This window comes from Oryctolagus cuniculus, chromosome 3 (genome assembly GCF_051225735.1).
Source record: "Oryctolagus cuniculus isolate XC-2025 breed Fujian yellow rabbit chromosome 3, ASM5122573v1, whole genome shotgun sequence".
NCBI lineage: Eukaryota > Metazoa > Chordata > Mammalia > Lagomorpha > Leporidae > Oryctolagus > Oryctolagus cuniculus.
Genome location: NC_142869.1, coordinates 166,019,423 through 166,032,257, shown reverse-complemented (window position 1 = coordinate 166,032,257; position 12,835 = coordinate 166,019,423). Strand labels below are relative to the sequence as shown.

The window sequence follows — 12,835 nt, the reverse complement described above, 5'->3', positions numbered from 1 at the left end:
CCATTCCATTGATTGGTGATAGGATCCCTCTATTTTACCATTGCTCTTTTTACAGCTGTTTTTAAGCAATTAGAATTTAACAGAGACATCAAGAGAACATAATAGATTACTTTAACTCATTGCTTTAACAGAGGATCAGATTTTGATTTTATGTCAAAGAAAATAATCAAAGATTTTTTTTTTATAACATTTTGCGACTTTCTCACACCTTCTGTAACTTGCTCAAACCTTTTTCTTCCCCCCCCCTTTTTTCCATTCCAGTATAAACCAGCCATTAAGATAAACAATTTTTACAAATCATATCCTTTTAAAAGTATCTCTTTTTTTAACTTTTTTTATTAAGAACACGCTTTTATGTTTGTGACCTTTTACATTAAAATGATGGTATCTGGGACTGTAGCAGTCAATGGGAGAGTAACTTTGTTTAATTCCCTGTAATCCACAGTCATTTTTCAGGTTTCATCTGATTTCTTAACATGCCAAATTAGATAATTCCTTTTAGTGATTATGGGAATCATCACTCCAGCACTAAGATAATTTTTTTACTGTTTTAGATATTTCCTCATATCCACCTGGAATTCTGTATTGTTTACACTGAATAACCTTAGTTGGCCCTGGCAGCAGTACAGGAGCTTGATATAATTTTTTTACCACTACCTAGCAGTTTGACTCTAAAGGGCAGCATTTTTTTTTTTAATTTACATTTATCCTGTACTTTTTTTTTAATTGCTTACACATGCATCAGTATGTAGATAACAAAATCCATTTTCACCTCCCCAAAGCCTATAGTTCATCCCCCTTTTCCACCGGCACTGATAGCAAAACCTCAATAACTTGTGGAGGCTGTGCACTCTGTAACTTGCCATCCCAATTCTCACTTGATTCTGAGCAGAGAGCCCATTCCTTCACCAAAGAGGCGAACTGAAGGTCTTTTCAGCCAGGACCATCACAGGTTACACATGCAACTTCAGTTTTTCTTTTAAAGAAAGGCATTGCTTTGCATACTTGCAGATCCTGCCAACTACGCCAATTTGTGACAGTAAATTACTTTTTAGCTGTCTGCTGTGCACAGACTTAGTTACTTTTAATCTGCAAGAAATACGCTGCAAGCCTTGTAGTGCACACTAAAATTATTTACAGGAAAGATGGTAAAGGAGCATAGATTAACAGAATGTTGCAATAAACATGGCTCCATTGCTTTAATGATACTATAGCAAGATGGTCCACTGATCCCTTTAGGGAGGGCCTGAGGCTGGCCCCGCTTCCAGTTTCCTGAACTCTGTTTTTTAATGAATTACCTTTTTTTTATCAGTTTTGGAGTGACACTTATTGGCCCAATGCCTTTCCCTTTAGCACTGGAAGCAAATCCCAGGAAGAGCCTTATTTTGATTTTTGACTTCTGGACAATTTTTGTACATGTCCCTGTTGCCCACATTTATAGCACCCTCATTTATCAGGCATAGCCCTCCTTGATGATTTTTGTAATGACATACCAAACAGAGCGTCAGGTCCTGAATGTCCTGTTATTAATCCATTTTGTTAATTTTTCATTAAAGGGACTGTCACAGAACACCTCAATCACAGTAGCCAATTGATCATGTCCACGTTGTACTTATGTTTTGTAGAATTTACAGTACTGTGGGCATCACTAGGCAATCTTCACACAGCTCCGGAGAAGGATCCATACTGAGAATTAAACATTATTAGTAATCATCACGGGCACATTTAACATTCAGCTTGACTGCGTGTTCCCCCCGAAACGAAACAGCAGCAACAGAGGCTTGCTCCGTCTCCCCCTAAAAGCCCCCAAGGACAAGGGTGGCTCATTGCCAAGATGTTAGGCAAGCAGTGCGTCCCATCTCGGGTCTTGGCCAGAGAGCCGAGACATGAAGCATGCCCACCTGTTTATCAGAAAACATTCCTTTATCCTCCTCCCCGGGAACTGGCCAGGCTCCCAAGGAGCAGGAGAAGGTCATTCGGCAGCAAAGTTTCTTGGTTACCAGAGCCAAATCTAGGTACAAGCCTCTCCAGCCCAAAAATTTGTCCTTACCTTTGGCCCTAGAGTTGCATTGAGAAGTAGACATAATTAACACATCATAAGAATACAATACACATTTTTCATACAAGTATACATCTAGCAATTAAACACAACAATAAAAACAGATGGGGGAGACAGTAAGAGATAAAGGACAACAAAAACAGTGACACACAGAACACAAATCACAAGCCGCGCGGCAACAGACCGAGACAAAACCGAAACTATCAGAAGGGAGCGGCAGTCTAGCCAGGCTCTCCCCTGGAAGAAAGGAAATTCCCTCTTTCCCTCCTTCCCAGACCACCACCGGAGCGTTCTCCAGGGTTGAACCAGGGGTCTCAGGACACGTCTGAAATCACAAGCCGCGCAGCAACAGACCGAGACAAAACCAAAACCAGAATTTCAGAAGGGAGCGGCCGTTTGGCCAGGCTCTCCCTTTGAAGAAGGGAAACACTCTCTTTCCCTCCTTCCCAGACCACCACTGGAGCGTCCTCCAGGGTTGGACCAGGGGCCTCACGACACGTCTGTCTCCCCTTTGGTCCAGTCAGTACTGAGCCTGTACAGGCGCCCCAGGACGGATTCCACGTCGTCCTGGCAGACAAGGACAAACAGTACAAACCACAGTTACAATAATACACAAGTAAGCAAACTTACCTCCGTCTGGCCGATGGAGTGTGGGAGTCTGGGGTCCCCCAAATCCCGGACGAGCCCCCAGATGTAGGACCCCAAAAGCGGTGTCCTCTTGTGACGACCCCAGAAACACAGACTCCGGACCAGACGATGCAATAGAGCAGGAGGTAACTTTATTTCATTTGTACAAATGGGCCCTCTACTGCTGCAAGCAGCAAGCAAGCGAGAGGAGCCCCGAGCAGCTATCTCACACAGCTTTTAAAGGGCAAAACCACAAAATTAACATATTATAGGCTGGCATAAGTTCATTGGATAATTTTCAGTAGCGGGCCTTGTATGGCAGTCTAAAGTGGTAATGTCGGTGGAAAAGTACTAGGTCAAAGGGATACATTAGGGGAGGGGGTTTCTAGGAGAGAGGAATAGGTTGCTATGTGCCTTGTAGCTTTTTTTAGTTAACCTTGAGCAAGTGTAGGGAAGGGGCTTATCTACAAGGCAGGTGTTCTGTGTATCTCTGGTTAGTAGCTGACTGCTTTCTCTGTGAACCAGTTTACTCCCCATTTTCCAAGGCTGTCTCTGGAACGGTTTGTCTCAGGAGCCCCATTTTTTTATGGTGGCTCTTGGCTCCTTTCAGCCTGTGGCAGGAGTCGCAGGGACTGGAATGGGCAGGGCAGCTGGGCCCAGCCTGAGCTGAGAGGGAAGGCAGCCCTGGAGAAGCAGCAACAATATGGGTGTTTGGGAAACTGCTTAGGGCTGGAGGGGGTAAGTCTGGCAAACACCTCCCCACCCACACACACATCCCACCACCACCACCACCAGCACTGCTGCCGGAAACGGAAACGGAGGAGACGCTAAGCAAGAAGCAAGAGTTCCTGGAGAAGATCCAGCAGGAACTGACAGCTACCAAGAAGCACGGCACCAAAAACCGTGTTCAGATTTTGCAAAAGAATGATGATAATGATTAACCATACACTTAAGCTGGCTAAGCAGAGAAGAAACCAGGGTGGTGGAAGAGTTAGGAGCAGTGGCTAGGTGGTTAGATCAACAGGTTGCTCCTAGTATATGGTAACATTGTTGACATCAAGAGCCCATAAGCAGTGAGCTTGAAGGCTAGGGGCCATAGCACTTTCCTCTGCCCACTGTTCAGTCACACCAGTCTTCCAGCCTAGTGTGTTGGAATACTCTGTGCGGAGTTCTTCCCTACAGTATCATTCATCTCTGCCGAGAAGCTGATTCTCTAAGGAAAATTTGTAAGCCAACTTAAGTCCTCCAGTAACACCCTTGGTGGGTCTTCTTCAGGGCACTATATAAACAGAATATTGAAAGTATAGGGGCAAACGTTTGACATAGTAGTTAAGATGCTGCTTGGGACACCCACATCCCGTATCAAGTCCCAGCCCTACTTCCAATTCCAGCCTCCTGTTAAGGTACACCCTGGGAGATGGCAGGTGGTGGCTCAAGAACTTGGGTCCCATATGGGAGACCCAGACTGAAGTCTGGACTCCTGACCTCAGCTTGACCTAGCTCTGGCTTCTCAGACATTTGGGGAGTGAACTAGGAAGTGGAAGATTTCACACTCTCTCTCTCTCTCTCTCTCTCTCTCTCTGCCTTTTGAATAAAAATGATTTTTTTAACTATAGAAAAACGTGTGTTTGATGTCTAACTCTGCCAAATACTACCTATATTTCCTGTGTTCCCTGTAGTCATTGCCAAGTACTAAGACAAATTCAACAAATATTTATTGGACAAAGGAGGGAGCGAGTGCTCCATACTGTCAAACGCCACAGACCTCTTCATCCACCTGGAACACGGGGTCTGAGGATTCTAAATTATTTGCTTTCCTGTGACGGTCGCCATTTCCTTGCGAAAAGATACAGTTTAGAAGGACTGTATGAGGCAGCTCATTCCTGCTGAGTTAGCAGACACCGCGCTAAAAATCCCTTGTCAACCAAAATACGCAAATTCATTAAGGAAACGATTAATTTAGGTTGAGTGCTGAACGCTCCCCCTCTTCTTAAAGAGACTCTCTTTCCTAGACGCCCACAGGGGAGGCTAGATTCTCGCCGCCGCCGGGCAGCTGCCTCCACACGCGGATCCTAACCGCCCAGAACAGAAGTTTCGGAGCCTTCGAACCCGCGGGGAAGGAACTCGGCAACGGACCAAGATGGCGGCGCCCAGTGAGGGGGCAGCGTTTGGTGCGGGGGGAGAAAAGAATCGGGGTGCAGGGGTTCGCTCCCCAGAAGAGACCCCTCAGAAAGTCCGGCAGCTGATAGATGAGGGGATTGCCCCGGAGGAGGGAGGCGCCGACGCGTGAGTGAGCGAGTTAACGCCGGGTCTGGCGCTGCAAGATCGGCGAGGGCTGGGGGAACGCAGGCCCGCCGCGAGGGTGGTGGCTCCGGCGGCGGGGATGGCTGCTTTTTGGCATTTGAAAGATAATGGGGTTACAACACCTAATCCGCCGCATTCTCCCCCGATTCTGCACTACGGGCGGAAATTTGCCATTGGTTATTTTTGAAAGAAAAAAAAAAAAGACCCGCTAACTGCACCTGACTTAACCTTTTTTTTTGTGGCTTTGAACCCTTTCCGGCAGCCTGGGGAAGAGTGGATCCCCTTTCAGAATTATATTTTTAAACGCATAAAGTAAATACGTAGAATTATAAAGAAAACCAATTACGAACACGTTGGAATGTAGTTACAGGATAAGAAAAAAGTCATGCAGTAGCCTGTAGTTGAAAATGAGTATCTGGGAGTAGTTATGTCTGGTTTCAACCATAATTTTGAAATAGTGGTGGCCGTAAACGATATTTCAAAACACGTGGAACAATCCTGATGTGAGAAAATTATCCCCGATGGTGACAGATTCACTGCTACTGCTAACTTGTACTGTGGGTTTTTGTTGTTGTTGTTGTTGTTGTTGTTGTTTTTAACAAAACTTACGTAATTCATAGTTGAAGAAAATGCTGTATCTCATTGAGAGGTTAGAGGTGCCCTCCCCCAGTTTGTGGATCCTGTGAATTTTTCCCAAGAACCATGTCTTGCTGTGGCTTTCATGAATGTCTGAGAAAGATTCCTAGAATAGATACATTTTTTCAAGTTGTAATAGCTGGTTAAGTTATTTGGAAGTCTTCAAAAAGTTCATGGAAAAATGTATATTATGAAAAAAGTACACAGATTTCAGAAAATATTTTGCACTAAATTAAGCTTATATTTTAATTCCCATTTCCATGATTTTTGAAGCACCCTTATATTCTTAATAAAATGCCCTTCAGCAGTTCCAGTCCATCACCATCACCTGCAGGAGCTGTTGAAATGCCTTTCACTGAAACTAAGAATAGCTTTATGTAGTTTGTTTTCATGAAATCTAAAGAGCTTTATTTTACTTTAGTTTGAATTTTGTGATTGTCTCTCTCTCGCTCTCTTTTTTTTTTTTTTTTTTTTGAGGAAGTATGGATGTAGGTAGGTAAGAAGGCTCAATCCAGGCAGAAAATCCCCAATTTTTTTTTTTTCTGTTAAAAGAGCTTATCTGAAGTGTTTCAAATTCCCTAACCCACACCCAGAGCCATGACCCTTGTTTTGTGTTTACTAAAGCTGTACAAGATACTATTTGAGAACAGTGAGTAAACTAGGAGAATAGAATTCGGTAACAATGGAGCACAGTAGAGGCAGAAATTGAAGCTTAGTTATGGCTCAACTGTAAAGAGTTTTGCCCGCCAGACTAGGAATTTGGATTCTATTTAGTAACATTAGGGAACCACTGAATTTAATAGGCAGAGGGATGACATGACTAAAATGATTTTTAGGAAGGTTAAAATCAGTTATTGGTGTAACTGATGGTCAGACGTACCATAAAGCTAGATACGGAGAGTTTGAGCGGAGTTGTACGGTGAAGGGATTCCCAACAGTTCTGCTGCTTTATTTCAGGAAGGACGCGTCTGCCACATTCCAGTCAGTTAATGGGTCACCCCAAGCAGAGCAGCCTCCATTGGAGTCTACCAGCAAAGAAGCCTTCTTCAGCAGAGTGGAGACATTTTCTATATCCTTTTAAGGTCACGTGAATGCGTGTTCTGCCTGCTGCTAGTATTGTTTGCCTCAGATGTGTTACTGCATGTGCCCTGAAGAATCAGTCTTGGTAAGAAATGTTACAAAACAATTGGCATCATAATTATTCCTCAAAGGGACATTTGAGATTATCTAACCTTCACCTTAAACCTCTGAAGATAGGTGACTATACAGAAGAATAAACAGTTTCAGGTGTGTTAATTGGTTTGCCAAGGTCGGCCTGCTAGTGAATGGCATGCTGCCGTATTGTTTCTGTCTGAATATTTCCCTAAAACTTAACATCTTAAAACAACAGACATTTATTATCTCACACCTTCTATGGATCAAGAATCCAAGCATACGTGGCTCACTTGGTTAATCTTCCACCTGCGGCGCCGACATCCCATATGAGCGCTGTGTTCTAGACCTGGTTGCTCCTCTTCCAGGCCAGCTCTCTGCTGTGGCCCGGGTAGGGCAGTGGAGGATGGCCCAAGTGCTTGGGCCCTGCACCTGCATGGAAGACCAGGAAGAAAGGAAGCACCTGGCTCCGGGCTTCATATCGGCATAGCTCCAGCCATGGCAACCATTTGGGGGGTAAACCAACGGAAGGAAGACCTTTCTCTCTGTTTCTCTCTCTCTCTCACTGTCTAAAACTACCTGTCAGATTGAAAAAAAAGAATCCAGGCATGGCCTAGTTGAACTCTCTGGCTCAGGGTCTCTTCCAGGTTGCAATCAAGCTCAGTCAGTATTGCAGTCCTCTCAAGGCTCAGACTAGGAAAGGAAACATCCTAGCTCATTCATGCGATTGTCGCCAGGTTTATTCAATTGTCACCAGATCTCATTTCCTCGTAGCTGTTGGTCTGAGGGCCTCAGTTCTGTACTAGCCATTGGCTGGAGGCCCTCTGGGTTCCTTGCTACATGGGCTTCTCTGTAGGAAAAGTTTAAGCTTGGCTTCTATCAGAGTGAGCAAGCAAGAGTACAGGAAGGAAGCTAGACTCACTTTGTAGCCTAATTTCAGAGGTGATAGCCCGTCACTTTTTTTTTTTTAATTATTTTAATTTATTTGAAAGAGTTACACAGAGAGAGAAGAGGGAGAGAGAGAGAGAAAGGTCTTCCATTCTGCTGGTTCACTCCCCAAATGACTACAACAGCCAGAGCTGAGCTGATCCAAAGCCAGGAGCCGGGAGCTTCTTCCAGGTCTTGCATGCGGGTGCAGGGGCCCAAGGACTTGGGCCATCTTCTGCTGCTTACCTAGGCCATAGCAGAGAGCTGGATGGGAAGAAGAGCAGCCAGGACTCGAACCAGCGCCCATATGGGATGCCAGCGCTACAGGCTAGGGCTTTAACCCGCTCTGCCACAGCACTGGCCCCAGCCCGCCACTTTTTTTTTTAAAAGATTTATTTATTTATTTGAAAGGCAGAGTTAGAGAGTGATAGAAGCAGAGAGAGAGGTCTTCCTTTGCTGATTCACTCCTAGATGGCTGCAACAGCTGGAGCTGGGCGGATCTGAAGCGAGGAGCCAGGAGCCAGGAACTTCCTCCGGGTCTCCCACATGGGTGCAGGGGCCCAAGCACTTGGGCCACCTTTTGCTGCTTTTCCAGGCCATAGCAGAGAGCTGGATTGGAAGTGGAGCAGCCAGGACTTGAATTGGAGCCCGTATGGGATGCCGATACTGCAGGCGGCAGTGCTACACCCCAGTGCCGGCCCCTAGTAATTTTTTTTCAATTATTTATTGATAGGCAAAGAATCAGAGAGCTCTTATCTGCTGGTTCACTCCCCAAATGGCCAGAGAGCCTGAACTGGGAGCCAGGAACCTCAGTCCATGTCTTCTGCTTGGAAGGCAGGAACGTAACCATTTGAGCTATCACTGCTGCCTCCCAGGAGTCTGCAGTAATAGGAAGCCAGGGTCCGGAGCCTGAGCTAGGTATCAGACCCAGGCACTCAGACATGGGACGCAACCACTAGACCAGATTCTTGCCTCTTTAAAAAAGGTTGTTAAAAGAATTACAGTCATCCTTCAATCTCTGTGGAAAATTGGTCTCAGGACCCCCAATATAAAAATCTGCAGATGCTGTGAAATCTTATAAAAAAGTGGCATAGTATTTGCATATAACCTATGTAGTCCTTCCCCATACTTCAGATCATCTCTAGATTACTTAGAATTCCTAATACAGTATAAAAGCTCTGTAAATAGTTACTGTATGATATTGTTTATGGAATAATGACTAGGAACAGAGTCTAGATTTTTAGTATAGCTGCATTTAAAATAAGTTTAAAGATTTATTTGAAAGGCAAAGTAACAGAGAGAGAAGAAAAGACAGAGATTTCCCATCTGCTGGTTCACTCCCCAAATGCCTGCACAGAGCTGGGCCAGGCCAAAACCAGCAGCCAGAAACTCCATCCAGGTCTTCCACAGGGGTGGCAGAGGCACACTGACAGGAAGCTGGATCAGAAGCAGGGGAGAGCCGGCGCCGTGGCTCAATAGGCTAATCCTCCACCTTGCGGCGCCGGCACACCGGGTTCTAGTCCCGGTTGGGGTGCCGGATTCTGTCCCGGTTGCCCCTCTTCCAGGCCAGCTCTCTGCTATGGCCAGGGAGTGCAGTGGAGGATGGCCCAGGTGCTTGGGCCCTGCACCCCATGGGAGACCAGGAAAAGCACCTGGCTCCTGGCTCCTGCCAGGATCAGCGCGGTGCGCCGGCTGCAGCGGCGGCCATTGGAGGGTGAACCAGCGGCAAAGGAAGACCTTTCTCTCTCTGTCTCTCTCTCACTGTCCACTCTGCCTGTCAAAAAAAAAAAAAAAAAAAAAAAAAAGAAGCAGGGGAGTTAGGAGTTGAACCAGCACTCTAAACCCACAACGCCCACTCCCTTAATATTTTAATTCCTGGTTGAATCTGTGGATGTGGAACCCGGGGATAAGGAAGGCTTTCTGAGCTATTTGAAAGTGAGTTACCAAAGTGATGCCTCATTACTTCAAATATTTCCTACAAACAAGGACTTTTCTCCTGTATAACCAGAATGCAACCATCAAAATCAGGAAATTGACGCTGATCGATTATTGCCATTTAACTGTGCACTTACAGTGTCCTCAGTAGCAAAAGGTTCCAGTTGAGAGTCACGTTGCCTGTTGTCATGTTGCTCCAATTGCCTTTAATCTGGAACATTTCCTCAGTTTTCCCTTGAATTTGTAATCTTACACGTTTGAATATCAGAGACCCGTTATCTGGTGGAGTATACTGTTACTCACATCTGTCTGCGGTTTTCTGGTTACCCAGGAGTGTTAGGAAGTGATGCTACCTCCCGAGGCACATGGCTGAGGTGGCTCTTTGCAATGATGATCACCTAGGTCACTAGAGTAAGGGAGCGTCTGTCAGGCTTCTTCATTGTAGAACAACACTTCTACTTTGTCATATAAAAAGTGAATTATATAAATATCTTATTCCTCATCAGATTTTGTGAAATTTATCAGAGTGTTCTGGCTGTTGGTGGAATTTGGGGAGTAAACCAGTGGATGGAAGATTGACCTCTCTTGCTCTCTGTGTTTTTTTTTTATTTAATTTTTAAAGATTTATTTTATTTATTTGAAAGAGTTTCAGAGAGAGGTAGAGTCAGAGAGAGAGAGAGGTCTTCCATTCTGCTGGTTCATTCCCCAAATGACTGCAGTGGCCAAAACTGAGCTGGTATGAAGCCAGGAGCCAGGAGCTTCTTCCAGGTCTCCCACATGGATGCAGGGGCCCAAGGACTTGGGCCATCTTCTGCTGCTTTCCCAGGCCATAGCAGAGAGCTGGATGGGAAGTGGAGCAGCTGGGCCTCAAACCGGTTCCCATATGGGATGCCTGCTCTGCAGGCTGGGGCTTTAACCGCTGTGCCACAGCACAGGCCCTACTCTCTGTGTTTTTTAAATAAAGTAAATAATTTTAAAGCCAAGATTTGGGATTTAGGTGCAAAGTGAACATGTAGCTACTGGGGTGTCACTTTTATCAGGCCCTCTTAGAGGATTAAGGAATATAATAGGTGTGTGTGTGTGTGTGTGTTTATACACACACACATGTAACGTATATCCATGTATACACCACATATATAATCACACCTTGCTACCCACTGGGGTTGTTTCCAGGACCTCCCTTAGTTACCAAATCCTTAGATGCTGAACTGTCTTATATAAAACAGTGTAGTAGGGCCTGGTGTTGTGGCGGAGCAGGTTAAGTTGCTGCTTGCAGTGTCCACATCCCATATTTGGAGTGCCAGTTCAACTCCCAGCCATTCTGCTTCCTGTCCAGCTCCCTGCTAATGCACCTGGGAAAGTGGCAGGTGATGGCCCAAGCACTTGGGTACCTGCCAACCATGTGGAAGACCCAGATGGAGTTCCAGGCCTCTGGCATGGCCTGGCACAATTCTGGCTCCTGCAGCATTTGGGTGATGAACCAGCAGATGGAAGATGTGTGTGTGTGTGTGTGTCTGTGTCTGTTGCTTTACTTTTCAAATGAATAAAACATTTTATTTCTTTTTTCTTTTCTTTTTTTTTTTTTTTTTTTTTTTTTGACAGGCAGAGTGGACAGTGAGAGAGAGAGACAGAGAGAAAGGTCTTCCTTTCCGTTGGTTCACCCCCCACATGGCCGTTACGGCTGGTAAGCTGCAGCTGGCGTGCCATGCTGATCCAAAGCCAGGAGCCAGGTGCTTCCTCCTGGTCTCCCATGGGGTGCAGGGCCCAAGCACTTGGGCCATCCTCCACTGCACTCCCTGGCCACAGCAGAGGACTGGCCTGGAAGAGGGGCAACCGGGACTAGAACCTGGTGTGCCGGCACCGCAGGCGGAGGATTAGCCTAGTGAGCCGGGCGCCGGCCAATAAAACATTTTAAGAAGGAGAACTAGATCCATCAATTTAAAAAAAGACATAGTACTTATTAATAACCACATATCCTCACATATGCTTTGAGTAATCTCTAAATTACTTATAATGCCTCGTGCAATGTACAAGCTATGTAAATAGTTGTTGATTGATTAGAGCATAATAAAAATAATCTGTAGGGCCGGCGTGGAAGCTTACTAGCCTAATCCTCTGCCTGCGGCGCTGGCACTCCGGGTTCTAGTCCCAGTTGGGGTGCCGGATTCTGTCACGGTTGCTCCTCTTCCAGTCCAGCTCTCTGCTGTGGCCCGGGAGGGCAGTGGAGGATGGCCCAAGTGCTTGGGCCCTGCACCCCATGGGAGACCAGGAGAAGCACCTGGCTCCTGCCTTCAGATCAGCGCAGTGTGCTGGCTGTGGCGGCCATTGGAGGGTGAACCAACGGCAAAGGAAGACCTTTCTCTCTGTCTCTCTCTCTCACTGTCCACTCTGCCTGTCAAAAAAATAAATAAATAAAATAAAAAAGAATAATCTGTACATGTTTGGCACACAATTGTTGAAAATTTTTTATTTTCATTTTATTTGACAGACACAGAGAGACATAGAAACAGACAAATACGGACCGGTGTTGTAGCATAGTGGGTAAAGCCACCGCCTGCAGTGCCAGCATCCCATATGAGTGCCGGTTTGAGTTCCGTCTGCTCCTCTTCTGATCCAGCTCTCTGCTATGGCCTGGAAAAGCAGCAGAAGATGGCCCAAGTCCTTGGCCCCTGCACCCATGTGGGAGACCTAGAAAAAGCTCCTGGCTCCTGACTTCAGATCAGCTCAGCTTTGGCCATTGCAGTCATTTTGGGCATGAACCAGCGGATGGAAGACACCCCCCCTCTGCCTCTGTCTCTCTGTTACTCTACCTTTCAAATAAAATAAGTAAATCTTAAAAAGAAAGAAAGAAAAAAGAAACAGACAAGTGGAGATTTTGCATCTACTGGTTCACCCCAAACTGCCCACAGCATCTACAGCCGGGCCAGGCCAAAGCCAGGAGCCAGGAACTCTTTATGGGTCTACCACATGGGTGGCAGGGACCCAACTACGTGAGCCATCACCCTTATAGGGTGTGCATTAGAGAAAACAGGAATCAGCTTTCTGGCTCCGTGGAGTAAGCCACACCTTGCAACACTGGCACCCTGTATCTGAGTACCAGTTTGAGTCCCAGATGCTCTGTTTCCAACCCAGCTCCCTGCTCATGCACCTAGCAAAGTAGTGGATGATGGCCCAAGTACTCGGGCCCCTTCTGCC

General features: G+C 46.0%; 1 protein-coding gene across 1 annotated transcript in view; it reads left to right on the top strand.

Annotated features, from left to right (window-relative positions):
• Positions 1–12,835, top strand: part of ZC3HC1 (zinc finger C3HC-type containing 1) — a 47,970-nt gene that overhangs the window by 14,670 nt on the left and 20,465 nt on the right. The window contains exons 2-3 of the mRNA XM_002712014.6: positions 4,699–4,972; positions 6,584–6,695. Coding sequence (XP_002712060.4) covers positions 4,827–4,972; positions 6,584–6,695 — 258 coding nt within the window. The 5' untranslated portion in view covers positions 4,699–4,826. The remainder of the gene's footprint in view (positions 1–4,698; positions 4,973–6,583; positions 6,696–12,835) is intronic.